The sequence below is a fragment of the Entelurus aequoreus genome, linkage group LG06 (assembly GCF_033978785.1).
Source record: "Entelurus aequoreus isolate RoL-2023_Sb linkage group LG06, RoL_Eaeq_v1.1, whole genome shotgun sequence".
NCBI lineage: Eukaryota > Metazoa > Chordata > Actinopteri > Syngnathiformes > Syngnathidae > Entelurus > Entelurus aequoreus.
In genome coordinates this window covers 31,021,647-31,049,471 of record NC_084736.1, presented here as the reverse complement: position 1 = coordinate 31,049,471, position 27,825 = coordinate 31,021,647, and the positions used below count along the sequence as shown (strand labels likewise).

General features: G+C 41.2%; 1 protein-coding gene and 1 long non-coding RNA gene across 4 annotated transcripts in view; one reads left to right on the top strand and one right to left on the bottom strand.

Annotated features, from left to right (window-relative positions):
- Positions 1–27,825, bottom strand: part of clec16a (C-type lectin domain containing 16A) — a 175,921-nt gene that overhangs the window by 28,128 nt on the left and 119,968 nt on the right. For all 3 annotated transcript variants that reach the window (XM_062050505.1, XM_062050506.1, XM_062050507.1), the window contains 2 exons: positions 25,629–25,749; positions 2,519–2,670 (listed from right to left, as the gene is read on the bottom strand). In XM_062050505.1, the coding sequence (XP_061906489.1) occupies positions 2,519–2,670; positions 25,629–25,749 (273 nt within the window). The remainder of the gene's footprint in view (positions 1–2,518; positions 2,671–25,628; positions 25,750–27,825) is intronic.
- Positions 5,935–8,177, top strand: LOC133651514 (uncharacterized). Its single transcript, XR_009826427.1, has 5 exons — positions 5,935–5,984; positions 6,798–7,015; positions 7,105–7,275; positions 7,797–7,966; positions 8,048–8,177. It is a non-coding gene; the product is annotated as an uncharacterized LOC133651514 (long non-coding RNA).

The window sequence follows — 27,825 nt, the reverse complement described above, 5'->3', positions numbered from 1 at the left end:
ACCCTCATAAAGGACCAGAAACTAGTTGTGGACAGATGGGCGGAACACTTCCAGACACTTTTTAACCAACCTGCCACCCCTGATCTGGCAGTGTTGGACGAGCTGCTCAGCTACCCAACTATTGAAGAACTGGATCTTTCACCAGCCTTCTCTGAAGTCTGGGCTGTAATTAGGTCACTGAAGAACAACAAAACCCCTGGCCCGGATAGCATACCTGCAGAGATCCTTAAGCAGGGAGGCTATCTCTGTACCAGAGCAATTTTCCACTACATTGCTGATATATGGAAGCGCGGAGCAGTCCCCCAAAATTGGCGGGATGCAAATGTTGTAACCATATATAAAGGGAAGGGTGAGAAGTCTGTCTGTGGCAATAGTAGAGGAATATCCCTCCTGTCTGCTGCTGGCAAGGTTCTTGTCAAAGTGATACTGTCAAGACTCATACAGAGCATAACAGAACACCTATTGCCTGAGTCTCAATGCGGCTTCAGGAAAAATCGCAGCACTGTGCACATGATTTTCACAACACGCCAGCTAAGAGAAGAGAGAAGTGTAGGGAGCAACATCAAGATCTATACATGGCGTTTGTGGACCGATCAAAAGCCGTTGATACGGTCAACAGAGACTTGCTCTGGGCGGTGCTTCTCAGGGTTGGTTGCCCGCAGAAGTTAGTAAACATCCTACAAAGTTTCCACGAGGGGACGAGGGGATTATGGCTCAGGTAACAACAGGAGGACAGGAGTCTAGGCCTTTCAAGGTATGCACAGGTGTCAGGCAGGGCTGTGTACTTGCACCTGTACTATTCAATATTTTCCTCATGAGTGTCACCTGGCTACTGCACAAAGAAGTTGAGGGAAGCAGTGGTGTGCTGGTGGATTACAGGTTGGACGGAAGCTTATTCAACATCAGAAGGCTGCAGGCATCTACCAAGGTCAAAACTGTGAACATTGTGGAATTACAGTATGCTGATGATTGTGCCTTCGTGGCACATACATCAGAGGCTCTGCAGGCGAAGCTAATGGCTTCTGTGAAGGCCTATAGTAGACTGGGTGTCACTGTGAACACTGTGAAGACCGAAGTACTCTGCCAGTGGAACTCCCCTCCGCCAACTCGACCACCATCACCTGTCTTTAACATCGATGACAAGCCCCTAGCAGTAGTCCCAGACTTTAAATATCTTGGGAGCACCCTCTCCGAAAACTACAGCATGGACAATGATGTTCAAAATCGAATAAGGTCTGCCTCAGCCTGCTTTGGTAGACTGCATAAGAGGGTGTATGTGAACAAAGACCTCAGCATACATACCAAGGTGGCAGTCTACCAAGCCATCTGTGTCTCCACACTAATATACGGCTGTGAAGCTTGGACCCTGTATCGCCGCCACATCCAACAGCTGGAGAACTTTCACATCAACTGTCTCCAGTGGATTCTTGGGCTAACATGGCGTGATCGTGTGCCACACACGGAAGTCCTGAGTAGAACTGGTACCAAGAGCATGGAGGCCACCTTTCTCCAGTACCAACTGCGATGGGCCAGCCACAGCATCAGATTGCCAGTTGATAGACTTTCGCGACAACTCCTATATGGTCAACTACATCATGGCCAGAGATCTGCAGGAGGCCAAAAGCGGAGATATAAGGACCAACTGAAAATAACACTCAAGAGGTGTGAAATACAGCACACACAGCTGGAAAGCTCTGCCTCAGATCGCCCTCTGGAGGCAACTCTGCCATGCAGGCCTTCACCGTTTTGAAGAGGAGCGAAGCGCAGAGAGGGAAGGGAAACGCCAGAGGAGGAAGATGGGCCCTGCAGCCAAGACCACTAACTTCATATGCCCCCATTGCAATAGACCATGTGGCTCTTGTATTGGACTTTTCAGTCACCTCAAAACTTACCAATAGAAGAAGTACAAGTCATCATCGGATACGATGGACCACCATAACTTTAACTAACCTGATCTAATAATAATTTTTTTTTCTAAAATTTAGAGTGTGTGGAGCTGTAGTCCGGAAAATACAATATTTTGTATTTGAGTGTATTTTCTACAGTTTATTTGTAAAAGTTTTAGTGTTTTTTTTAATGATAATGAAATAACGTAAATTCACTTCCTGTTTTCATATTGCTTCGAGTATGGATCCATCTCTCTCTCTAAGAGAACACAGCTTGTAGGTTTAATGTAAACAATTTAATATTTTAGTTGCTCAGACTGTAATGTGTTTATAGAAGTTTAGATTGGTGAATTGTGTTTTTTAATGGAAAAATACATCAATGTCCCTTGTTTTCATGTTAGCATTTAAGCTAGCTAGCGCTTGTTTGCTTCTCCAGTGAATGAGCCGTGTCACCGGTTCGTGACTTTATCAAAGTGTCATCAATCACAGTTTTATGATCATTTTAACATAAAATGGCAATATTAACCATGGGAAGTTTTACTGCACTAAATCATTGTAGCGTTTATCGTTACATCCCTAAATGCAAGCAATGGTACATCACTGTTTTCAGATAAACACAAAGTTCTTCCTACCTGCAATAGGCCTGCAAACTTGACGACACCCCATCCGAGGCGTTTGGTTTCCGGCTCCACCAGACTCATCTGGTAGATGTCCACAGCGAGGAACCTTTGAGCCTGGCCGCCATCTTTGCTGACCACCATACACGCTATTAGGTCACTGTTATCTAAAGAAAAAAAAGGGACAAAAAAGATAAACATTGTGGCAGGATCTTGGCCAAAGTGACACTGCTGACACAAACTGAGTTTATTAGCAAAAACTTGACAACGATTGTTGTGATCCTTGACACCATATTAATTAAACAATTAATAAACAAAACCCAAAACCAGTGAATTTGGCACGATGTGTAAATGGTAAATAAAAACAGAATAAAACGATTTGCAAATCCTTTTCAACATATATTCATTTGAATAGACTGCAAAGACAAGATATTTAATGTTCGAACTTTGTTATTTTTTGCAAATATTAGCTCATTCGGAATTTGATGCCTGCAACATGTTTCAAAAAAGCTGGCACAAGTGGCAAAAAAGACTGAGAAAATTGAGGAATGCTCATCAAACACTTATTTGGAACATCCCACAGGTGAACAGGCTAATTGGGAACTGGTGGGTGCCATGATTGGGTATAAAAGCAGCTTCCGTGAAATGCTCAGTCATTCACAAACAAGGATGGGGCGAGGGTCACCACTTTGTGAACAAATGCGTGAGCAAATTGTCCAACAGTTTAAGAACAACATTTCTCAACAAGCTATTGTAAGGAATTTAGGGATTTCACCATCTAAGGTCTGTAATACTCCTCTCTGAGCTGCCACCTTATCGTGGTAGGAGTTTGCATGTCCCAATGATCCTAGGAGCTATGTTGTCCGGGGACTTCTATTCCCTCTGGTAGGGTCTCCCAAGACAAACAGGTCATTGGTAAGGGATCAGACAAAGAGTAGCTCAAAAACTTCTATGGAAATACAATAACCGAGACTCAGATTTCCCTTGCCCGGACGCAGATCACCGGGGCCCCCCTCTGGAGCCAGGCCCGCAGTTGGGGCACGATGGCGAGCCGGGCCTGTCCCCACGGGGCCCGGCCGGGCACAGCCCAAAAAGGCAACGTGGGTCCCCCCTCCAATGGGCTCACCCCTCATGGGAGGGGCCATAGAGGTCGGGTATGATGTGAGCTGGGCGGCAGCCGAATGCAGGGCACTTGGCGGTCCGATCCTTGGCTACATAAGCTAGCTCTTGGGACGTGGAATGTCACCTCGCTGGGGAGGGAGGAGCCTGAGCTAGTGCACGAGGTGGAGAAGTTCCAGCTGGATATAGTTGGACTCACTTCGACGCACAGCAAGGGCTCTGGAACCAGTTCTCTCGAGAGGGGATGGACTCTCTTCCACACTGGCGTTGTACGCAGTAAGACACAACGGCCTGGGGTAGCAATTCTTGTTGACCCCCGGCTCAAAGAGTGCTCAGAGAGTATGGTGTATCGGACTGTCTGATTGTGGCGGTCCGCTCCCTGTACGATCAGTGTCAGAGATTGGTCCGCATTGCCGGCAGTAAGTCGGACACGTTTCCAGTGAGGGTTGGACTCCGCCAAGGCTGCCCTTTGTCACCGATTCTGTTCATAACTTTTATGGACAGACTTTCTAGGCGCAGTCAAGGCATTGAGGGGATCCGGTTTTGTGGCTGCAGGATTAGGTCTCTGCTTTTTGCAGATGATGTGGTCCTGATGGCTTCATCTGGCCAGGATCTTCAGCTCTCACTGGATTGGTTCGCAGCCGAGTGTGAAGCAACTGGGATGAGAATCAGCACCTCCAAGTCCGAGTCCATGGTTCCCGCCCGGAAAAGGGTGGAGTGCCATCTCCGGGTTGGGAAGGAGACCCTGCCCCAAGGGGAGGAGTTCAAGTACCTCAGAGTCTTGTTCACGAGTTGGGGTAGAGTGGATCGTGAGATCAACAGGCGGATCGGTGCGGCATCTTCAGTAATGCGGACGCTGTATCGATCCGTTGTGGTGAAGAAGGAGCTGAGCCGGAAAGCATAGCTTTCAATTTACCGGTCGATCTACGTTCCCATCCTCACCTATGGTCATGAGCTTTGGGTTATGACCGAAAGGACAAGATCACAGGTACAAGCGGCCGAAATGAGTTTCCTCTGCCGGGTGGAAGGGCTCTCCCTTAGAGATAGGGTGAGAAGCCCTGCCATCCGGGAGGAGCTCAAAGTAAAGCCGCTGCTCCTCCACATCGAGAGAAACCAGATGCTACAAATCACTGCTTGTAACATTGAATGCCTGTGACCTTCGATCCCTCAGGCGGTACTGCATCAAAAAGCGACATCGGTGTGTAAAGGGTACCACCACATGGGCTCAGGAACACTTCAGAAAACCACTGTCAGTAACTACAGTTGGTCGCTACATCTGTAAGTGCAAGATAAAACTCTATTATGCAAAGCGAAAGCCATTCATCAACAACACCCAGAAACGCAGCCGGCTTCGCTGGGCCCGAGCTCATCTAAGATGGACTGATGCAAAGTGGAAAAGTGTTCTGTTCACATTTCAAATTGTTTTTGGAAACTGTGGATGTTGTGTCCTCCGGAACAAAGAGGGAAAGAACCATCTGGATTGTTCTAGGCGCAAAGTTCAAAAGCCAGCAACTGTGATGGTATGGGGGTGTATTAGTGCCCAAGGCATGGGTAACTTACACATCTGTGAAGGCACTATTAATGCTGAAAGGTACATACAGGTTTTGGAGCAACATATGTTGCCATCCAAGCAACGTTATCATGGACGCCCCTGTTTATTTCAGCAAGCCAATGCCAAGCCACGTGTTACAACAGTGTGGCTTCATAGTAAAAGAGTGCAGGAACTAGACTGGCCTGCCTGTATTCTAGACCTGTCTCCCATTGAAAATGTGTGGCGCATTATGAAGCCTGAAATATCACAACGGAGACCTCGGACTGTTGAACAACTTAAGCTGTACATCAAGCAAGAATGGGAAATAATTCCACCTGAACAGCTTCAACGTTTACTGAGTGTTGTTAAAAGGAAAGACCATGTAACACAGTGGTAAAAATGCCCCTGTGACAACCTTTTTGCAATGTGTTGCTGCCATTAAATTCTAAGTTAATGATTATTTGCAAAAAAAAAAAAAAAAAAGAAGTTTCTCAGTTCGAACATTAAATATCTTGTCTTTGCAGTCTATTCAATTGAATATAAGTTGAAAAGGATTTGCAAATCATTGTATTCCAGAGTTTCCCGCAGCGCCTTGTTGTTAAGGCGGCCGCCTTAACAACAAAGAGCCACCGCCTAAACTAACGTCTTAACAAGCTGCTCCGCTGCTTCCCCAGCATTGTCCAACCCACAGAACCATCTGATTGGCTGTTACCGCTTGCTCAGGGTGTAACCAATCAGCAGTGCATATTCAGAGCGCATGGCGTCAGTGCTCACGGCAGAGGCAGGCAGAGAGGAGAGACGGTGCGGGTGAGCGGATAGGTGTTTTAGCAGGTAAGCATAAGGCAGCGGACTCTCTCCAAATTATAATAAACACCTCCCAGTCCTCTACAACTCAGCTAGTAACATCACTATGAGCCCGTTGACGTTCTAGAAACATAAGCGGCAGCTCAGCTCGCTCGCAGTCCTTGAGGTGAAGGCTAATTAGCTTTTAGCGTAACGTTAGCTCACTGTGCCGTGTGTGTGCGTGCGTGCGTGTGTGTGTGTACGTGCGTATGTGTGTGTGCGCCCCACACGAAACGGACAGCAAAGCTCTGTCTGTCTGAGAGAAAGACAAGCAATATTTACCTACAGTTAACAACTAAGTTATTTCACTTTACCTTTTTCTGTGTTGATTGAGCTGTGTTGAAGCAGCAAAAAACGACATTATGTTAAATGAAGAGTTAAATGTCTCTGATAGTTGATATAATAATGTAACCGCATCATAAAGCCTCCATGAACTCCATGGTGTTCAGGGATGAATAGTCTCTCCTATTGCTATTGTACTATTTTTTTCAGCTATAGTTACATTAATCATTAGTAATGTAGCAGCCTAGTTTTGAATGGCAGGGTCCCTGCTATCACATGTTGATAAAAATATAACATTTACATAATAAAGATCGACTACAGGCTTCCCAAGTCATTATTTTGTCATTATTTTGACTTAGTAAGTAATTATTTTGTCATTAATTTGACTTAGTAAATTACTAAGTCAAAATATTGACTTACTAAGTCATACTTAGTACCTCAGGTAACTAGGACTGTTTTGTGTTTTGCTTTTACTTTACGGAAAAAATATCAAGATATATATCGTATATCGCCATTCAGCAAATGGAGCGGAAAACACAACCAAAAATTTTAGGTTTCTTCACGCGACGAAGCCGGCCTACTTCACCCTCTGCGTCGCCTCGTCCCCCCCCCAAACTCCACCACCAGCAACTCCTCCACCGCCAGATCCCCAGCTATCCTCTAAACACAGAGGCAGTGGGTGGAACCCGGAGTGGGCTAGAGACCCCAAATATGCAGGATTTACCATACCGAACACGGTGAGTAGAGCATTATTTATTTTATGTTTAATGATGAAATATAAAATGTAGACTAAGCTATATTAAGTCAGTTATTGTATTATTCCTAGGAATGTTTTGCAGACTATGTAGAATGCACCGTCAAAGGGCATCACGTGGTCCCTCTCAAAGGCCGTTCATAGATGTCCTCTGCAGTAACTACAGACGTGATGCCTTGGACTCGCACTTGAGCTCAGCTAATCACGTTTCGTGTGTGGGCATTGCAGCCCAATCAAGCCGAAGTAAGTGTTTCTGAGTGGTTCAGGAATAACAAAAAAAAAACAGGGTGATTAAATTATATTTATTAAATTTTTTAAAGTAATTTAATGTTTGTGTATTAGGTCTGCCCATCAATGAGGCATTTCAGCCTATTTTAAATTTGGAGCATGAGGCCATAATTGGAGGCTTTAAATGTCTATACTGGCTGGTAAAGCATGAGGTTGCACACCATACCAATTACCCAATGATCAGAGGACCAACTACAGGTCCCACAGGATTGTGGACGAAATGCTCCAAATCATTGATGAAGTGGTGGAGGAGCCCATTTTAGAGGCCATCAAGTCATCAAAGGCTAGTGGCCTTGAAATTGACGAGTCCACAGATATCTCGGTAACAAAACAGTTAGATACCCACGTTAGGTACAGTAGTGGTCACCTTCTTCCTTTTTGAAATGGTTCAGTGATGGCGTCTTCCTCTGTGTGTGTGTACCAAAACCAGGTAAGACAAATTTGAAATTAAAAATGTTCTTTTGTTAATACTTCAGGTACACAGACAAGGAGGGAGAGATGTTCTGTCAATTCCTGGACCTTGTACCCATTCCAGATGGCACAGCTACAACTACAGCTGAAGCTGTGAAGGAGGTCATGACACAAAAAGAGATTCACCGGGACCACATCTTTGACCTTGGAACAGATGGAGCCGCAGTGATGACCGGTAAAGTGAATTAAGGAAAAGGACGGCTAAGTTAATGTCGAAACTAATAGGTTTGTTTGTTTTTTTTAACTTTTATTTTAGGTAAACAGAATGGCACAGCAAAATTGCTGACTGACTCCTGGCCAGGATTAGTGTCGGTGCACTGTGCTGCTCATCGCCTGGCACTAGCATGTAAAGATGCAACAGATGGAGTGCCATATATGAAAATCTTCAGAAAGCACCTACAAGACCTGCACCTTTATTTTAGGAATAGTGCAAACCGCACTAGCGCTCTACAAGCAGCTGCCAGTGTGCTTGGAGTAGCAGACCTGAAAGTCACAGTAAGTGAAAACATCAGGTGTTTGAAGTGAAGTATATCACATTCCTGAGATAAATATTGAATGAACTGCCCTATCCCCCACCCCAGGAGGTTAAAGACACTAGGTGGCTGTCACAAGAGAAGGCCATTTCAAATCTCCAGAGTTATTGTCCGCCATGTATGTCGCGGACTCAACGTCTAGGTCCAGAGTATATAAAGTCAAGAAAAAGGAATGGACAATGAAGGTGAAGGCAAAAGAGTGAGGAGTGTCCTGACCAGATATCTAGATCCCGAGATTGAAGTGAAGTGAATTATATTTATATAACGCTTTTCTCTAGTGACTCAAAGCGCTTTTACATAGTGAAACCCAATATCTAAGTTACATTTAAGCCAGTGTGGGTGGCACTGGGAGCAGATGGGTAAAGTGTCTTGCCCAAGGACACAACGGCAGTGACTAGGATGGCGGAAGTGGGGATTGAACCTGGAACCCTCAAGTTGCTGGCACGGCCATTCTACCAACCGAGCTATACCGATTGATTAATGTTAAATGTTCTTTATCACATTGTTTAGGTGTCTAATAAAGATTTGATTAATTTATGATGGCTCAGGTGTGATTCACTACAATAGGGCCCCACAGCACACTGGATTCCAGTTAATTGAAATACCACTACACTGGAAATTGTTCAGATAAATTACATTTAAGAACTTGCACACAAAGCAACACTGGAGATGACTATGACGTGCGCATTTTCCGCGCATGCGTACTAGATCACATTGCGCCGGCGGACGGAGGGGGGCGGGGGTCTTAAACAGTGGCACTGTTGTGTGTGGACACGAATAAGGTTAGGTGGGATATACCCTGGATAACCTTAGTGTAAACGAGGCCTTAAAGAAGGATCCTGTGGCAGGGGGGTTGTCCACCTACTGTGCAACTTACAGATTTGTTGCAGCTATCCACCTGCAAGCAGACATCCTGCCCTACCTGGCCCAGCTTTCAAAGTTGTTCCAGAAAGAAAACATCAATTTCATGGCAATCAAGAACCATGTAAGATGTGATGTCACATTGATCTTAATTTAATGCATGTCAATTGTCCTTTGGAAATATAAAATCATGTTTAATTTGTATGTCTTTTATAGGTTCCTGTTACCATTGAGACATTGAGGAAAATTAAAGCAGCAGGTGAATGGCAACCTGAGGGCTCCTTTCTAGCTCAGGTTGAAGAGAAGGTGACAAGTCTGAACATAGATGCAGAAGAGGAGAGGACAAGACATGGGACAGCTCATTCCATCACCACCTTATGGGAACGTTTTCAGACACAAGTAAACAAGCTCAAGAATGAATAAACAATAAAAACCCGCCTGAAATATGAGCCTACATTTGAATTTTCTCTCACATGTAATGTGAATAGGTCATGGACCCCTACATTGATGCATTCAGCACCTGGAGCTGAGGTTCCAGCAGCTTGGTGCTTTTAGTTCACTGGGACCACAAGGACCACAAGCTGATGAGAGTCAAACAGTCTCTGGCCTAAAAGTACTGGCGAAGCAGTTCCCTCCCATCAGTGAGAAGGCACTTCTCCAAGAGTGGCAGAGCTACAGAGTCCTGATAACAACCGGAAAACTGAAAGTGAGTGGCAGTCATTAACACAATATTAAAGGCCTACAGAAACCCACTACTACCGACCACGCAGTCTGATAGTTTATATATCAATGATGAAATCTTAACATTGCAACACATGCCAATACGACCGGGTTAACTTATAAAGTGCAATTTTAAATTTCCCGCTAAACTTCCGGTTGAAAACGTCTTTGGATGATGACGTATGCGCGTGACGTAACCAGTGAAACAGAAGTATCGGTACCCCATTGAATACAATACAAAATAGCTCTGTTTTCATCTCATAATTCCACAGTATTCTGGAAATCTGTGTTGGTGAATCTTTTGCAATTTGTTTAATGAACAATGAAGACTGCAAAGAAGAAAGTTGTAGGTGGGATCGGTGTATTAGCGGCGGACTACAGCAACACAACCAGGAAGACTTTGACTCGGATAGCAGACGCGCTAGCCGACGCTAGCCACCGACCGCACGGATGATCGTGGTGAAGTCCTTCGTCCTTCCGTCGATCGCTGGAACGCAGGTGAGCACGGGTGTTGATGAGCAGATGAGGGCTGGCTGGCGTAGGTGGAGCGCTAATGTTTTTATCATAGCTCTGTGAGGTCCCGTTACTAAGTTAGCTTCAATGGCGTCGTTAGCAACAGCATTTTTAAGCTTCGCCAAGCTGGAAAGCATTAACCGTGTATTTACATGTTCATGGTTTAATAGTATTGTTGATTTTCTGTCTATCCTTCCAGTTAGGGGTTTATGTATTCTGCATTTGAGCCCAATACTATCACGTTAGCTCCGTAGCTAAGTTAGCTTCAATGGCGTCGTTAGCAACAGCATTTTTAAGCTTCGCCAAGCTGGAAATTATTAACCGTGTATTTACATGTCCACGGTTTAATAGTATTGTTGATCATCTGTCTATCCTTCCAGTCAGTGGTTTATTTATTTTGTTTCTATCTGCATTTGAGCCCAATGCTATCACGTTAGCTCAGTTGCTAAAGAGCTTTGCCGATGTATTGTCGTGGAGATAAAAGTCACTGTGAATGTCCATTTCACATTCTCGACTCTCATTTTCAAGAGGATATAGTATCCGAGGTGGTTTAAAATACAAATCCGTGATCCACAATAGAAAAAGGAGAGAGTGTGGAATCCAATGAGCCAGCTTGTACCTAAGTTACGGTCAGAGCGAAAAAAGATATGTCTTGCACTGCATTCTAGTCCTTCACTCTCACGTTCCTAATCCACAAATCTTTCATCCTCGCTCAAATTAATGGGGTAATCGTCGCTTTCTCGGTCCGAATCTCTCTCGCTGCTGGTGTAAACAATAGGAAAATATGAGCAGTCCTTCCTCCGGTGTCATCACGCTACTTCCGGTAGGGGCAAAGCTTTTTTTTTATCAGAGACCAAAAGTTGCAAACTTTATCGTCGTTGTTCTATACTAAATCCTTTCGGCAAAAATATGGCAATATCGCGAAATGATCAAGTATGACACATAGAATGGATCTGCTATCCCCGTTTAAATAAAAAAAAATTCATTTCAGTAGGCCTTTAAGTTATGTGAGTTCATGCATATCTGTCATTGACAAGTCCCAGCTGGAGGTGATGACAGCAATGGCATCAGGGTATGATGAGCTCCATCTACTCTACCCAAACCTGTCCCTCCTCTCTGCCATCGCCCTCAAAATACCCGTCTCCAGTGTCAATTGTGAGAGGGATTTCTCCGCAATGAACAGGGTAAGTCCATCTCTCAGTCTTAGGTTCTATCAAAATTATTACACAACAGTATCAAATACTAAACATCAGTCCATTCACTGTATAGATCAAGACGGACCTGAGAAACAGGCTACAGGGCAAAAGTCTGGCAGCCTGCATGAAGATCAGCATAAATGGTCCTCCAGTGAAAGACCCAAGCTACAACAGAGCCCTTGAGAAATTCTTCTCCACACCGAGGAGAATAGCGTGTAGCGATGCTACTTGTCGGCTCTGCCATAAGTAGAGAAGTGTCTGACTACCTTGCTGTTGCACTTGATTTGTTATTTTTTGCAGCCTTTGCTGTATGTTGTTATGGTATATTTGTGTTGTTGTACCAGAAGTGTTTTTAAAATGATAAATATTTATATTTTTTATAAGATATTGTTATTTGGTTATATTTTTTATAAATATGTGTTCAATGTAATCAGAGTCTGTAGTCTGTGCGCCCCCAGGCTGTGGTGGCAGTTTTTTGATTGATTGAAACTTTTATTAGTAGATTGCACAGTACAGTACATATTCCGTATAATTGACCACTAAATGGTAACACCCGAATACGTTTTTCAACTTGTTTAAGTCGGGGTCCACGTTAATCAATTCATGGTACAAATATATACCATCAGCATAATACAGTCATCACACAAGTTAATCATCAGAGTATATACAGTGAATTATTTACATTATTTACAATCCGGGGGGTGGGATGTGGAGGGGGTTGGGGTGGGGGTGTTAGGTTGGGTTGCTATCAGCATACTTCAGTCATCAACAATTATATCATCTGAGAAATGGACATTGTAACAGTGTAGGTCTGACTTCGTAGGATATGTACAGCGAGCGGTGAACATAGTGAGCTCAGAAAGCATAAAAACAAGTATATACATTTGATTATTTACAATCCGGGGAGGTGGGATGTGGTGAGGGGAGGGGGTAAGGCTAAGGTTGTAGCTGCCTGGAGGTGTTCTTTTAGTGCGGTTTTAAATTAGGATAGAGATGCACTTTCTTTTACACCTGGGGAGTGCATTCCATATTGATGTGGCATAGAAGGAGAATGAGTTAAGACCTTTGTTAGATCGGAATCTGGGTTTGACGTGGTTTGTGGAGCTCCACCTGGTGTTGTGGTTATGGCGGTCATTTACATTCTGGGGCGGTCATTTACTTTCTGGGTACATTCAGTGATGAGGTGGAGACGTGTTACACTGTTCCTGGGGGGAAACACTGTATTCTGTTTATTCTGTTCTGAATTACGCAACGTGCCAACTTCACTTGTTTTGGCTTTTGTACACTGAGCCCAACACCGTGTCCCAAAACCGATAACCGTAGATTTTGTGTTCCGCCCCTCATACACAAAGACCTAGTGTTTTCCTTCTGAAGGATGTTATTTCACTGGGACTCGGTGTTCAAGAGTCCAGCACAGTGACACAGGAACATTATTAACACTCACACTTCAAAAGGACACAACCTTTCCACCACAATGACAAACAAAGAGTTCCCATCATCAGTCTCACTTCCTTTTACAAAAAAAACATTACTACTACATAAACAGTCTACTGTGGGTCTACTCTGGTTTTGGTTTAGCTACCATATTCAGGATCTAAATATAAAAAGGTAACTTCAGAATGACATAAGATTTCCTGTTTAAATGCTTCCTTAAACTCGAGTCCCGTAACAACTGGAATTTTTCTGTGTGTATGTGTTGTGACAACCGGGCATTTCCCTGTAAGAGAGAGTTGTGTTTCAATAAAGGAGAAGCTATCAGGTGTTGCTACCCTGGGTCTGGATTTGTTTTTACTTCATATTTCACTTAAAGCATTCATTAGTGAATAATGCACTACTCTGTCCGACAGAGATGATACAGTATCCGCTGGTGGTTGTTCGGGCACATTGCAGCTAGTCCTGGATAAAATGAACCAACCCCACTACTTGATGCTTCGGTCACATGCAGGATTCTCACAGAAATGAGGCAAAAACTACCGTGCTACTTTTTTCCTACGCTTTGAACCCTGCGATTTATAAAAAGGTGCAGCTAATCTATAGATTTGTGTTCAATAGTTTTCATTAAATTAAGTGTTAGTGTTCGTGCTATGGTGCCATCTTTTGGATGAGTTCGCTCACTGGAGGTGTTGCGGGTTGAAAACGTACGTCCTGTTTAATGCCTTAAACCAGAAGTAAAACCGTGCGTATCGTTCCTACTCGTATGGATTCTTCATCCATCACTCCAAGCAACATTTGTACGTTTTACAATATAACTACAACAATTCTTACTTACTAAATCGTCCCACGTGTGATGTCTGTAGGAGTGTTTTCATGCATATCTGTACGTGCTATCGTAATGTAATCAAGCTAGCGTCGTTAGCATTAGCTAATATGCTAACACGTTTACGAGTGTCTGTGTTTTAGTATGATTAACATACAACGGCATTCTTTTTGTGTTGTTTCACTTTCACAAATTCCTCAGTAAATTCACCAAAACGTCACCGTGGAGTTATTGAGTCTGTTTAGCTGATTGGAGAGCTAGCTTGCGCAGCTAGTGGGTCCATGACGATGACTTCTGTTTTCTTTTGATCAGCCGTTTTACTGCCGCGTTACAGACACAGTTTGGAAACAATTAAGGTATGTAAATAAACATTTACAGAATATTTATGTGTAAATAACTCATCTGTGGCTTATAGTCAGGTGCAGTTAGGATATGGAAATATAATTTTTCCCCCCTGAAATTGTGTTGGTGCGGTTCATATACAAGTGCACTTTATAGTCCAGAAAATACGGTAATCCAGATTTTTGAACATGCTGAGCGACTAAAACGCCATTGGGCCGTGTGTGATCTAGGCCAGCGATTCTCACACTGTGGGATAGGGCTCCACCTAGTGGTATGTCAAATAAGTCTGTAAATATGTTTGTGCATTGTGTGTAAAATTAGTGACCAAAAATATGAAATATACTTGCTGAATAAAACCTCTGCATTGTTATAAATGAATTCTTAGGCCTACTAAGCTACTGTTTTTTAATGTTGGTCATTATGGTGGTAGTTGGACAGCCAAGTGTTTTCCAAGGTGCTACTTGGTGGAAAAAGTTTGAGAAGCAAAGGTTGACAATGGAGGGACTCTACCGTCTAATCACAGAAACTGCATTCCGTACAAGTGAGAATAAAACTTAACTCCACATGACTCATTATAGGAAACAAGAACTGTTAGTTCCTAAGAATCTCATTGAGGACATCTGATCCATATCATGTTGTCAGTACGGTTCAATTACAAATACGAGTTGTGCCAGTGATGCAAAATGCTCCTCCACCCCCTGGGGGAGAAACACCCTTCTTTGTAAGTCCAAAACGGTTGCTGTTTGCGTGACGAAGCGCACGTAAATGTCAGGGCGCCTCAAAATAAATTATATTCCTAGCCCCTTACTGCTCCGTCACTGGTAAGAATTTCCAATGACATTCTCATTGTCCTCCCGTGGTGCTGGTCGGGTTCAATTTGTGTCAGGAAGGTGTGTAAATATACAAAACCAGTTAAGTTGGCACATTGTGTAAATGGTAAATAAAAACAAAATAAAATTATGTGCAAATCATTTTCAACTTATATTCAATTGAATAGATTGCAAAGACAAGATATTTAATGTTTGAACTGGTAAACTTTGTTATTTTTTGCAAATATTAGCTAATTTGGAATTTGATGCCTGCAACATGTTTCAAAAAAGCTGGCACAAGTGGCAAAAAGACTGAGAAAGTTGAGGAATGCTTATCAAACACTTATTTGCAACATCCCACAGGTGAACAGGCTAATTGGGAACAGGTGGGTGCCATGATTGGGTATAAAAGCAGCTTCCATGAAATGCTCAGTCATTCACAAACAAGGATGGGGCGAGGGTCACCACTTTGTGAACAATAGCCTGAGCAAATTGTTTAAGAACAACATTTGTCAACCAGCTATTGCAAGGAAATTAAGGATTTCACCATCTACGGTCCGTAATATAATCAAAACGTTCAGAGAATCTAGAGAAATCACTGCACGTAAGCAACAAGGCTGAAAACCAACATTGTATGCCCGTGACCTTCGATCTCTCAGGCGGTACTGTATCAAAAAGCGACATCAGTGTGTAAAGGATATCACCACATGGGCTGAGGAACACTTCAGAAAACCACTGTCAGTAACTACAGTTGGTCGCTACATCTGTAAGTGCAAGTTAAAACTCTACTATGCAAAGCGAAAGCCATTTATCAACAACACCCAAAAATTCCGCTGGCTTTGCTGGGCCCAAGCTCATCTAAGATGGACTGATGCAAAGTGGAAAAGTGTTCTGTGGTCTGACGAGTCCACATTTCAAATTGTTTTTGTAAATTGTGGATGTGGTGTCCTCCGGAACAAAGAGGAAAAGAACCATCCGGATTGTTCTAGGCGCAAAGTTAAAAAGCCAGCATCTGTGATGGTATGGGGGTGTATTAGTGCCCAAGACATGGGTAACTTAAACATCTGTGAAGGCACCATTAATGCTGAAAGGTACATACAGGTTTTGGAGCAGCATATGTTGCCATCCGAGCAAGGTTATCATGGACGCCCCTGCTTATTTCAGCAAGACAATGCCAAGCCACGTGTTACAACAGTGTGGCTTCATAGTAAAAGAGTGCGCGTACTAGACTGGCGTGCCTGTAGTCCAGACCTGTCTCCCATTGAAAATGTGTGGCGCAATATGAAGCCTAAAATACCACAACGAACTGTTGAACAACTTAAGCTGTAGTTGGAAGATTAAATATCTTGTCTTTGCAGTCTATTCATTTGAGTTTTATAAGTTGAAAAGGATTTGCAAATGATTGTATTCTGCTTTTATTTACGAAATTACACAACATGCCAACTTCACTGGTTTTGGGTTTTCAGTTATTTTGCATAAAAAAATAATAATGATTGAACAATATATTTTCAATGAATTTGTTTAAGTATAAAAAATGCATTGGTTTAAAATTTATAAGAGTTGTTTCACACACAGGAAGTAAAATTAAATATGGTGATTTGGGGTGGGGGTGGGCCTCCAAATGAAGTTCTTAGCCTGATCACACACTTTCTGTGTTCTTAGCTAATGTTTCAGCAAAGCTATCATTGAACGTATCTTCTATCAGAACAACATGACTGTAAATTGTTAGTTGCTTCTCTCCCTGCGGTGAGAGACACGTCTGAACACCAGACAGATTCCTCTGGTCCACAAACAATTTTTAGTCATTGTAAAACATATAGACATTAAATATATGTATACAAAACCCAAAACCAGCGAAGTTGGCACGTTGTGTAAATGGTAAATAAAAACAGAACACAATGATTTGCAAATCCTTTTCAACCTATAATATAGGTTGAAAAGGATTCAATTCAATTCTATTCAATTGTATATCATACAATTGAATAGACTGCAAAGACAAGATATTTAATGTTCACACTGAGCAACAATTTTTTTTTGTGCAAATAATCATTAACTTAGAATTTAATGGCAGCAACACGTTGCAAAAAAGTTGTCACAGGGGCATTTTTACCACTGTGTTACATGGCCTTTCCTTTTAACAACACTCAGTAAACGTTTGGGAACTGAGGAGACCAATTTTTGAAGCTTTTCAGGTGGAATTATTTCCCATTCTTGCTTGACGTACAGCTTAAGTTGTTCAACAGTCTCCGTTGTGGTATTTTAGGCTTCATAATGCACCACACATTTTCAATTCACAGATGTGTAAGTTACCCATGCCTTGGGCACTAATACACCCCCATACCATCACAGATGCTGGCTTTTCAACTTTGCACCTAGAACAATCCGGATGGTTATTTTCCTCTTTGTTCCGGAGGACACGACATCCACATTTTTCAAAAACAATTTGAAATGTGGACTCGTCAGACCACAGAACACTTTTCCACTTTGCATCAGTCCATCTTAGATGAGCTTAGGCCCAGTGAAGCCCGCAGCGTTTCTGGGTGTTGTTGATAAATGGCTTTCGTTTTGCATAGTAGAGTTTTAACTTGCACTTACAGATGTAGCAACCAACTGTAGTTACTGACAGTGGTTTTCTGAAGTGTTCCTGAGCCCATGTGGTGATATCCTAGACCAGGGGTCGGCAACCCGCGGCTCCGGAGACGCATGCGGCTCTTTGACCACTCTGATGCGGCTCAGCTGCATACTTGCCGACCCCCCGATTTTCCCAGGAGACTTATGGATCTCAGTGCCTCTCCTAGAAAACTCCCAGGGCAAATATAATCCTATTTTCACTCTAATTACTGAATTAAGGGCGTGCCCTAATTGCACTGCAGTAATTGTCCTCTATAGCATTTACCAACAGCGTGCCAGCCCGGCCACATGTTGCAAGTAGCTTTTACTTGCACACATAGGAGACAGCAAAGCATACTTAGTCATCAGCCACACAGCTTACACTGACGGTGGCCGTATACAACAACTTTAACACTGTTACGTTACAAATATGCGCCACACTGTGAACCCACACCAAAAAAGAATGAAAAACACATTTCTGGAGAACATCCGCACCGTAACACAACATAAACACAACACAACCAATACCCAGAATCCCATGCAGCCCTAACTCTTCCGGTCTAGATTATACACCCCCGCTACCACCAAACCCCCCCACACATCAACCCTCCCCCCCTCCATGCGTCGGTTGAGCGGAAGAGTTAGGGCTGCATGGGATTCTGGGTATTTGTTGTGTTGTGTTTATGTTGTGTTACAGTGCAGATGTTCTCCAGAAATGTGTTTGTCATTCTTTTTTGGTGTGGGTTCAAAGTGTGGCGCATATTTGTAACGTAACAGTGTTAAAGTTGTTTTATACGGCTACCGTCAGTGTAAGCTGTGTGGCTGTTGAACTAGTACGCCTTGCTGTCACTTACGTGAGCAAGCTGAAGCTGCATTCTACATGTGGTCGAGCAGGTACATTGTTTGGGCAGGCTGTAGAGGGCGCTAAAAGCAGTGCCATCACGCCCTGATATTCGGGAGTCTCCCGGAAATAATGAGAGGGTTGGCAAGTATGACGCTATCAAGCGCCATTCATTCAAAATTTGCGGGCTGCACTAACATCAAATTTCCATATTAAGGTGCGTGCCGGTGCGTGTGTCTGAGACCCCTGGTTAACATAGCACAAAGCAATTTAAGCTTTCTATGCGGTGTTTTTCATTTTAAATTTAATTTTTTTTTTTGTGGCTCCCATTATTTTCTTTAATTTGTGAAACTTGCCAAAATGGCTCTTTGAGTGGTAAAGGTTGCCGACCCCTGTCCTGGACACACTGATGTCGCCTGAGGAAACGAAGGTCCGTAATATCATCGCTTAAGTGCAGTGATTTCTCCAGATTCTCTGAACTTTTTGATGATATTATGGACCGTAGATTGTGACATCCCTAAATTCCTTGCAATAGGTCGTTGAGAAATGTTGTTCTTAAACTGTTGGACAATTTGCTCACGCATTTGTTCACAAAGTGGTGACCCTCGCCCCATCCTTGTTTGTGAATGACTGAGCATTTCATGGAAGCTGCTTTTATACCCTATCATGGCACCCACCTGTTCCCAATTAGCCTGTTCACCTGTGGGATGTTCCAAATAAGTGTTTGATGAGCGTTCCTCAACTTTCTCACTCTTTTTTGCCACTTGTGCCAGCTTTTTTGAAACATGTTGCAGGCATCAAATTCCAAATAAGCTAATATTTGCAAAAAATAACAAATGTTTTAAGTATGAACATTAAGTATCTTGTCTTTGCAGTCTATTCAATTGAATATAGGTTGAAAAGGATTTTCAGATCATTGTATTTTGTTTTTATTTACCCTTTACACAATGTGCCAACTTCACTGGTTTTGGGTTTTGTAAAGATATTCATGATCAATTAAAAAAATCCAGAAAGTAGTGTCTGTAATTACAACAACTGAACTCTTTCCAGAATAATTTGCAATATCACTGTTACTGCTTAGACAGTTGGACCTGCCTTCATTTACAGTAAGTCATCAAGTGTCCTTTCACTTTCGGTGCGCCACACCCCGTGACCGCCGTGTGTCCTTACCTGCAATCCTCTGCATTTTCATGAGCCTGTTAATTACAATTCACACAACATGCCAACTTCACTGGTGTTGGGGTTTGTATGTTCTGTTATAGCAGTCATGGTTATACACTGGAACCTCAATTTACAAACCCTTTTATTTGCAAACTTTTTGTTTTGAAAACTCTTAGATTGCGACAAATATGACATGTAATTGATTGTGGCGCAACGCCACAGCCAAATATATATATATTTTTTCTTCATGAAAACACTTTTTTTGAACATTAAAACTACTTTTCACTGGTGTTACTATATCTCAGTTATAGTGCAGAAATATGGGGGAATAATTACAAAACTACTGTGTTACAGAAAAGATCAGTTATAATAATACATAATATTGGATATAGAGAACATACAAGCACTTTATTTATTGAATCAAAAATATTGAAATTCAACAAGTTGGTGCATTTGCAAACAGCTAAAATAATGTACAAAGCAAACTATAACCTGCTACCAAAGAATGTACAACAATTCTTCTCAACAAAAGAAGAGAAATATAACCTTAGAGGAAAATATAACTTAAAACATTTGTATGCACGTACCACACTTAAAACGTTTAGAATATCAGTATGTGGAATTAGATTACGGCATGGATTAATAAACAATGTACTGATCCAGTTGAAGAAACTGTTCAAACTACAAGTGTTTACAAAGTACAAAGAACAACAATTGTGATGAATGTCTTAAACTTTTTGAAAATGATGTAACTTTCCTCTCATTTAAATGGGTGAATCATAAGTGAAGTGAAGTGAATTATATTTATATAGCGCCTTTCTCTAGTGACTCAAAACTTAGCTGTTTATGAAGACAACTGTTGTGTTCAGAATTCACTGATTGTGTACAAATTGAGAAGGAGAAGTGAATATATGTGTTAGTATCCACTGTGAAGTAGAAAGGGGCTAAGAGTGAATAAGTGTTGCTTTTTTTCTACTCCTTTTCGGACATGTTGTAAGGGAAAAAAAAGAAAGTGTATATGTGATGTATCGTATGGAAACTTTATACATGTTCGAAATAAACTTAACCTAAACCAGGGGTGTCAAAGGTATGGCCTGCAAACAGGTTTAATCCGGCCCGCATAATTAGTTTGCCGAGTATAAAAATGAACTGCAATCTTTTAGTGAAAGAAACTGATGTTTTAAATGTGTTCAGTGGATGTTGCATTAGCAATTCAAGTGTAACCCACATCACACTGTTAAAGATGACGTGTCAGCTGATTTTAAGCGCCCTCTGGATGGGCTGACGCTACTCCAATCAGCACAGGTGAAAGCAATCAGCTGCTCCTGTTGTGGCTGGCGGCAGACTAATGCTGTCGTGACGCGCAAAACTTTCAACGCAACAGATAAAATGGTGAGATGCAAAGACTTAAGTCAACATGACCATCATCTTTGTAGGTAAAATTCCATGCAAGAAACTCCGCCCTGACAGCTCCGCAAACGAGGACATGTCCGGTGCAAAGAGGACATATGGTCAGTCTATTGTAGCCAGTTAGCTGCTAGCATGCTAGCAAAAGAGGACATGTCCGGTGAAACCGATCGCTGCTAGCATGCTAGCAGCTAACGGGCTACGATAGACTGACCATACGTCCTCTTTTCACCGGACATGTCCTCTTTTGCGGGGCTGTCCGGGTGGAGTTTCTTAAATGCCTCAAATGTCCGGCATTTTGAGTTATGGTTGTGTGTATTTTCAATGTACGTTCGGGGTTAAGAAGGTTAAAAACAAAACAAATTGTGTGTGCAGCAGCATTCGTGAGGGAGGGGGAGAGACAGACAGACCGAGAGAGTTGTGATAAACGCGCTTGCGTCGTCAGGCTCTGCTTTTTATCGATAGATTTATCAGATTTAATTTTTTATTATCTATAGCAGGGGTGTCAAAAGTGTGCATTTTTGTAACATTTTCCTTGTTTTATTTGGCAAGTTGAAAGAACATGGCCCCAGTATGCTGTTTTTTTTTAAATTAAATACTGGAAAGGATTGAAATGTAGTTCGTCTCTTTTATCCGATTATTAATCGATTAATCAAAGTAATAATCAACAGATTAATCGATTATCAAATTAATCGTTAGTTGCAGCAAGGGCTGGGCGATATGGCCTTTTTTTAATATCTCAATATTTTTAGGCCATATCGCGATACACGATATATACCTCGATATTTTGCTTTAGCCTTGAATGAACACTTGATACATATAATCACAGCAGTATGATGATTCTATGTGTCTACATTAAAACATTCTTGTTTATACTGCATTAATATATGCTCATTTTAAACTTTCATGCAGAGAGGGAAATCACAACTAAGTCAATTGACCAACACTGTATTTATTAAACAGTTATTAAGCAGTGGCACAAGCATTCATGTCATTTCCAAAACAGAAAGTGCAAAATTGTCAGTCATTTTAAAACAAGCTATTAGTGCATTTTTGTGCATGATGTCTCTAAGATGACAAATCAAAACAACACTAAATTAAAGTGCACTTTTTGTACAGAACACCACTACAATATTTTAAAACAAATAAAGTGCACTTTCGTACATGATGTCACACAAGATATTTCAATAAGTGTCAAATAAAAATTAGCTGCTTAATAGGAAATCAAATTGTGTACGTCCTTCGCTATGTGGTAGGTTCCTGCGGACGTTATCTCTTTTGTTGTGTCTTGCCCAAGGACACAACGGACGTGACTAGGATGGTAGAAGGTGGGGATTGAACCCCAGTAACCAGCAACCCTCCGATTGCTGGCACGGCCACTCTACTAACTTCGCCACCGTTCATTGTGTTCTTCATGGTGTTTTGGAAACTGCACCATTTTTAAAGTGTTTTGCCAAGAAGATTATTTGTGTACATTTTCAGAATGCGCTTGTTCTATTTTTGGCCAAAGTAAGACAAAGAAAACCATTTTGAAGTCGTCATTATTTTTGAATGATCATTTTACCAGTCTGGCCCGCGTGGGAATAGATTTTCCTCCATGTGGCCCCTGAGCTAAAATGAGTTTGACACCCCTGACCTAAACTAACCTAAAACAAATGTAAGTGGTATATCGCCTCAATTGATATCTGTATATGGTCTATTAAATCTTTTGACATTACTACCGACAATAACATCTGACTTTACTCCATGTGTGTCTTCCAATCTCTGATTGCACGTCTCTGGTGTGTGGGTTTCCTCCCACATTGCAAAAACACGTATATTAGCTTCATTGGAGACCGTAAATTGTCCATAGATATGAATGTGAGTGTGAAGGATTGTCTAAATGTGCCCTGCCATTGGCTGTGCTAATTTGACTTAGCTTGTCTATGAGCTAGTCCATTGTACGTTAGCATTAAGCTAACGGCATTAGAGCTAAACCTCCATCCTGCATCATTGTATTGCTTTTATTCAGTTTATTCCAAGCTATATTATTATTTAACATAATTCTCACAGGTCTGTGCACTTATTGTGTTTATATATAATCTACTTTCTTTAGTGTGCTTAGTCTGACAGCGACTTCACTGTGAAGAATAGCGACAAAACACAAAGTTATGTTTTTCATATCTAATTCAAAAGACTGTTTACATATTTAGCAAAATGAATTCCAATGTTTAGGAGAGCAGAATAAAGGGTAGATGTGTTACATTTTACAGTAAGCAGCAATAATTAAAACTGCAATTAACAAAGACAGGACAGTCTATCAAGTCAAATTCCTTGTGTTAAACTTACTGATGACGGTGATTTATATGATATACGAACAAATATGTTATTACTAATATTATTAATGAGAGTGACAAGCGGTAGAAAATGGATGGATGCTATTAATAATAACTTATATCATTAATATTTGTTTTTAAATACATTTGTTTCGCCTTTTCAAAATATATATGCATCATTGCAAATCATGCCTCTGTGTACGAACGCTTCAGTCATTCATGTTGTGTACCGCCGGCAGCCATTTTGTGTCTGCTCCTACTGAAGAGATTGAAGAAGCTGGCTTTCTAATGCAGCAAGTTTTTCATTGTGATGAGAACATACTTTTCTGGAAAAATATGCCAAAGCAGACTTATTACACAGCGGCGGAGAAGACTCCCTCTTGTGATGTAGATTTGACATTTCAAAATGTTTATTGTTGTAGCGATAAGGTTGTTAAAGTGAAAGATTTTTGTCAATTCTGATAATTTGTGAGGGCACCAAAGGGACTTCAGTGTGTGTGTGTTTAAAGAGCAGCGCATACAGCACAGATCAGCTTGTCGTCGCTGTTTTGGCTTGTTAAAAAAGAGAACGTTGATCCATCTCCATCTTGTTATGTTTGTTTGATATACAGTACTATATATATTAGGGTTGTCCCGATACCAATATTTTAGTACTGGTACCAAAATGTATTTTGATACTTTTCGGTACTTTTCTAAATAAAGGGCACCACAAAAAATGGCATTGCTGGCTTTAATTTAACAAAAAAATCTTAGAGTACATTAAACATATGTTTCTTAATGCAATTACAGGTATGTCCTTAAATAAAATAGTAAACACACTAGACAACTTGTCTTTCAGTAGTAAGTAAACAAACAAAGGCTCCTAATTAGTCGGCTGACGTATGCAGTAACATATTGTGTCATTTATCATTCTATTATTTTGTCAATATTATAAAGGACAAGCTATAAAAAAATATAATTAATCTACTCGTTCATTTACTGTTAATATCTGCTCATTTTCTGTTTGAACATGTTCTATCTACACTTGTGTTAAAATGTAATAATCACTTATTCTTCTGTTGTTTGATACTTTACATTAGTTTTGGATGATACCACACATTTAGGTATCGGTCCGATACCAAGTAGTTACAGGATCATACATTGGTCATATTCGAAGTCCTCATGTATGTCCTGAGTTTATAAAAATATGAATTTTTAAAAAAGGGAAAAAGATTCTGTGACGATAAAAAATATCAATGTAATCATAGTAATATCGACTAGATACGCTCCTGTACTTGGTATCATTACAGTGGATGTCAGGTGTAGATCCACCCATTGCATTTGTTTACATTGTGACACCGGTGAGATATTGTATCCTCCTACGGTGTGTAGTGAAGCATGTTTAGCTATTCCTCGTCCTCCAGTGATGATGTTACTTGAAAGAAACATACTTTATTTGTCACCATGGAGACGAGGATTAGTGATTTAGAAGTAGCTAAAACACTGCTGACTGCGGATGGATGTTAGCTGCTAGCTTGATAGCCATGTCTTAAAGCACCTCTTCCTGAGGGTATTTCAGTGTTATAACTTCACCTTTAACTTTAGTTTTTAGGCCAAAATGTGTCCATTCTCCCTTTTCTGTCTACAAACTGTGTCTGCTTGTAAATACTCTGTGATTGTGCGCTGCCGAACATGCTCCTGTGCTCATTAACCAGCAATGTCATGACGTGACGACGCGCCGTCATGGCCGTTAAAAAAAAAGAACCGGTATACCGTACAACCTTAATATATATACATATATACTGTGTTCGATGTGTACAAACTTAAAAAATATTGCAGATTCTGGAACCCATTATTCACTATACAAACATTTCAAAGTACGAACCGTGTTCAAGAACTAATTAAGTTCATAAATGGAGGTTCCACTGTATTTATATGATAGTTACATTTTCTTCAAGCAAGTTGCACAGAAATACAGCATTTGTGAGGGGTTACTGCAGTTCAAACATGTCCCACCTTGCTATTTTTAGAGGCAGACGCCATTTAATATACCTGGTCTATGTTGACCTGACAACAAATAGCGGGCCGATTTATTTCTGTATTTTTAAGATGTGGATGCCATTTAATATACTGCGTCTATGTTGACCTGACAACAAATAATTATAGCTGATTCAGCAACATTTGTGGTTTCACGGAAAGTGTGACAGAGTTCTGTCTTTGCAAAGAAACGACGGCGTTGAAAAAGGTCAGGCATGTGATGTTGTGCCACAGTGCTGGGAGTGTGCCGTCTTACTGAGATCTAAGACGTCATCGGTCTTGATGAGGTCTTCGGGTCTGGTCAGAGGCAGCTGTGTCTCCGGTTCTCCTCGGAGCTGCAGTGACAGCGACCGCAGCATGAAGAACACTCGTATGGCCTGTAGGGGACAAACAAGCACCATTGAAGTCGACACACACTGTACATTAGACATCCGGTATTTGGACGTACAGTACAGGCCAAAAGTTTGGACACACCTTTTCATTCAATGTATTTACATGACTATTTGCATTGTAGATTGTCACTGAAGGCATCAAAACTATGAAGGAACACGCGTGGAGTTATGTACTTAACAAAAAAGGTGAAATAACTGAAAACATGTTTTATATTCTAGTTTCTTCAAAGTCACCCTTTGCTCTGATTACTGCTTTGCACACTCTTGGCATTCTCTCGATAAGCTTCAAGAGGTAGTCAACTGAAATGATTTTCACTTTACAGGCGTCATAGGTTTGATGTCTTCAGTGACAATCTACAATGTAAATAGTCATGAAAATAGAGAAAACGCATTGAAATGAGAAGGTGTGTCCAAGCTTTTGGATACACTACTGTTTATCGGTATTGGCCTTTTTCTTGATAATTTTACCAACTAAAAGAGCTCTACATCAGCAGATTCAGAATATACACATATGACACCAATATATAGTATTTAAAAATCAATAATTGGTAAAGTGTTCAAGCACAAGCCTGCTTGGCCTGCATGAAAAAACATCCCTTTCCGCCGGAGCTCAATTTTCTATCTATTTTTTAAATTTAAGAATACAAATTACTCTTATTGTCAATAATTATCCCCAAATATGCTATTTTTTGCGAGGAAATCCAGTGTTTGTTCTTCTTTTCTGGTCCGTTTGGCTTGTTTTCCATCGACAAGCCTCCATCCGCATCACTTATTGAAATTCCGTGATTCAGTCAAATAATGTGACAGAGATGGAGGGACGTAAAAACGACAGAAAAAGATACCGCTCGAAAAATGCAAACGTGTAAATATCTTGACGAATAGGTGATTGATATATAATTACAGAAGATTAGGTAGTAGCTCACACTTTCTCATACTTTCCTTAACATCCAGGAAGAAATGACGTCAGCCAGCTGGAAAAATGTCTCAAGTATACTGTAAATTCCGGACTGTAAGCCGCTGCTTTTTTCCTACGCTTTGAACCCTACGGCTTATAAAATGGTGCGGCTAATTTATGGATTTTTCTTCGACGGCAATAATGTTCTGTGGTCAATACTTTTCATCAAACACAAGCAGAGACACTGAAAAGGTGTGTTATTGTTGGTGCTATGGCGCCATCTTTTGGATGTGTTTGCTCACTGCAGGTGTTGTGGGTCGACAATGCACTTCATATTTTAATGCCTTAAACCGGAAGTAAAACCGTCCGTAGCGTTTCTACTCGTATGGATTCTTCATTTGTCATTCCAAGCAACGTTTGTAAGTTTTACAATATAACTACAACAATTATTACTTACTAAAGCGTCCCATGTGTGATGTCTGTAGGTGTGTTTTCATGCATATTTGTACGCGCTACCGTAATGTAATCAAGCGAGCGTTGTTAGCATTAGCTAATGTGCTAACACGTTTACGAGTGTCGGTGTTCGAATTATTAACTTACAATGGCATTCTTTTTGTGTTGTTTCAGTTTCACAAACTCCTCACTAAATTCACCTAAACATCACCGTGGAGTTATTAAGTCTGTTTAGCTGATTGGAGAGCTAGCTTGCGCAGCGAGTGGGTCCAAGACCATGACTGATGTTTTTGTTTGATCAGCCGTTTTACTGCCGTGTTACAGACACCGTTTAGAAACAATTAAGGTATGTAAATAAACATTTACAAAATATTTCTGTGTAAATAACTCATTCCACAACGTATATAACTGTGACTATTAATCCGGTGCGGCTAATATATGGAAAACTATTTTTTTCTTCTAAAATTTAGTGGGTGTGGCTTATAATATAGTCCGGAAAATACGATACACTACATAGAGAGTTCACAATATTTCACAAGGAAACCTTAGAATGTACTCAATCAATAAACTGTTACAAAATTGAGCAAAGATGATGAATTATTGTTATGTAGAAAAATGCCATATTTAATTTTTTTTTTAAAACAATTTCCACAAGATTTTATATATTTTGAAATGCAAATGTTGATGCTCCTCTTAGAAACACATCAAAAAAA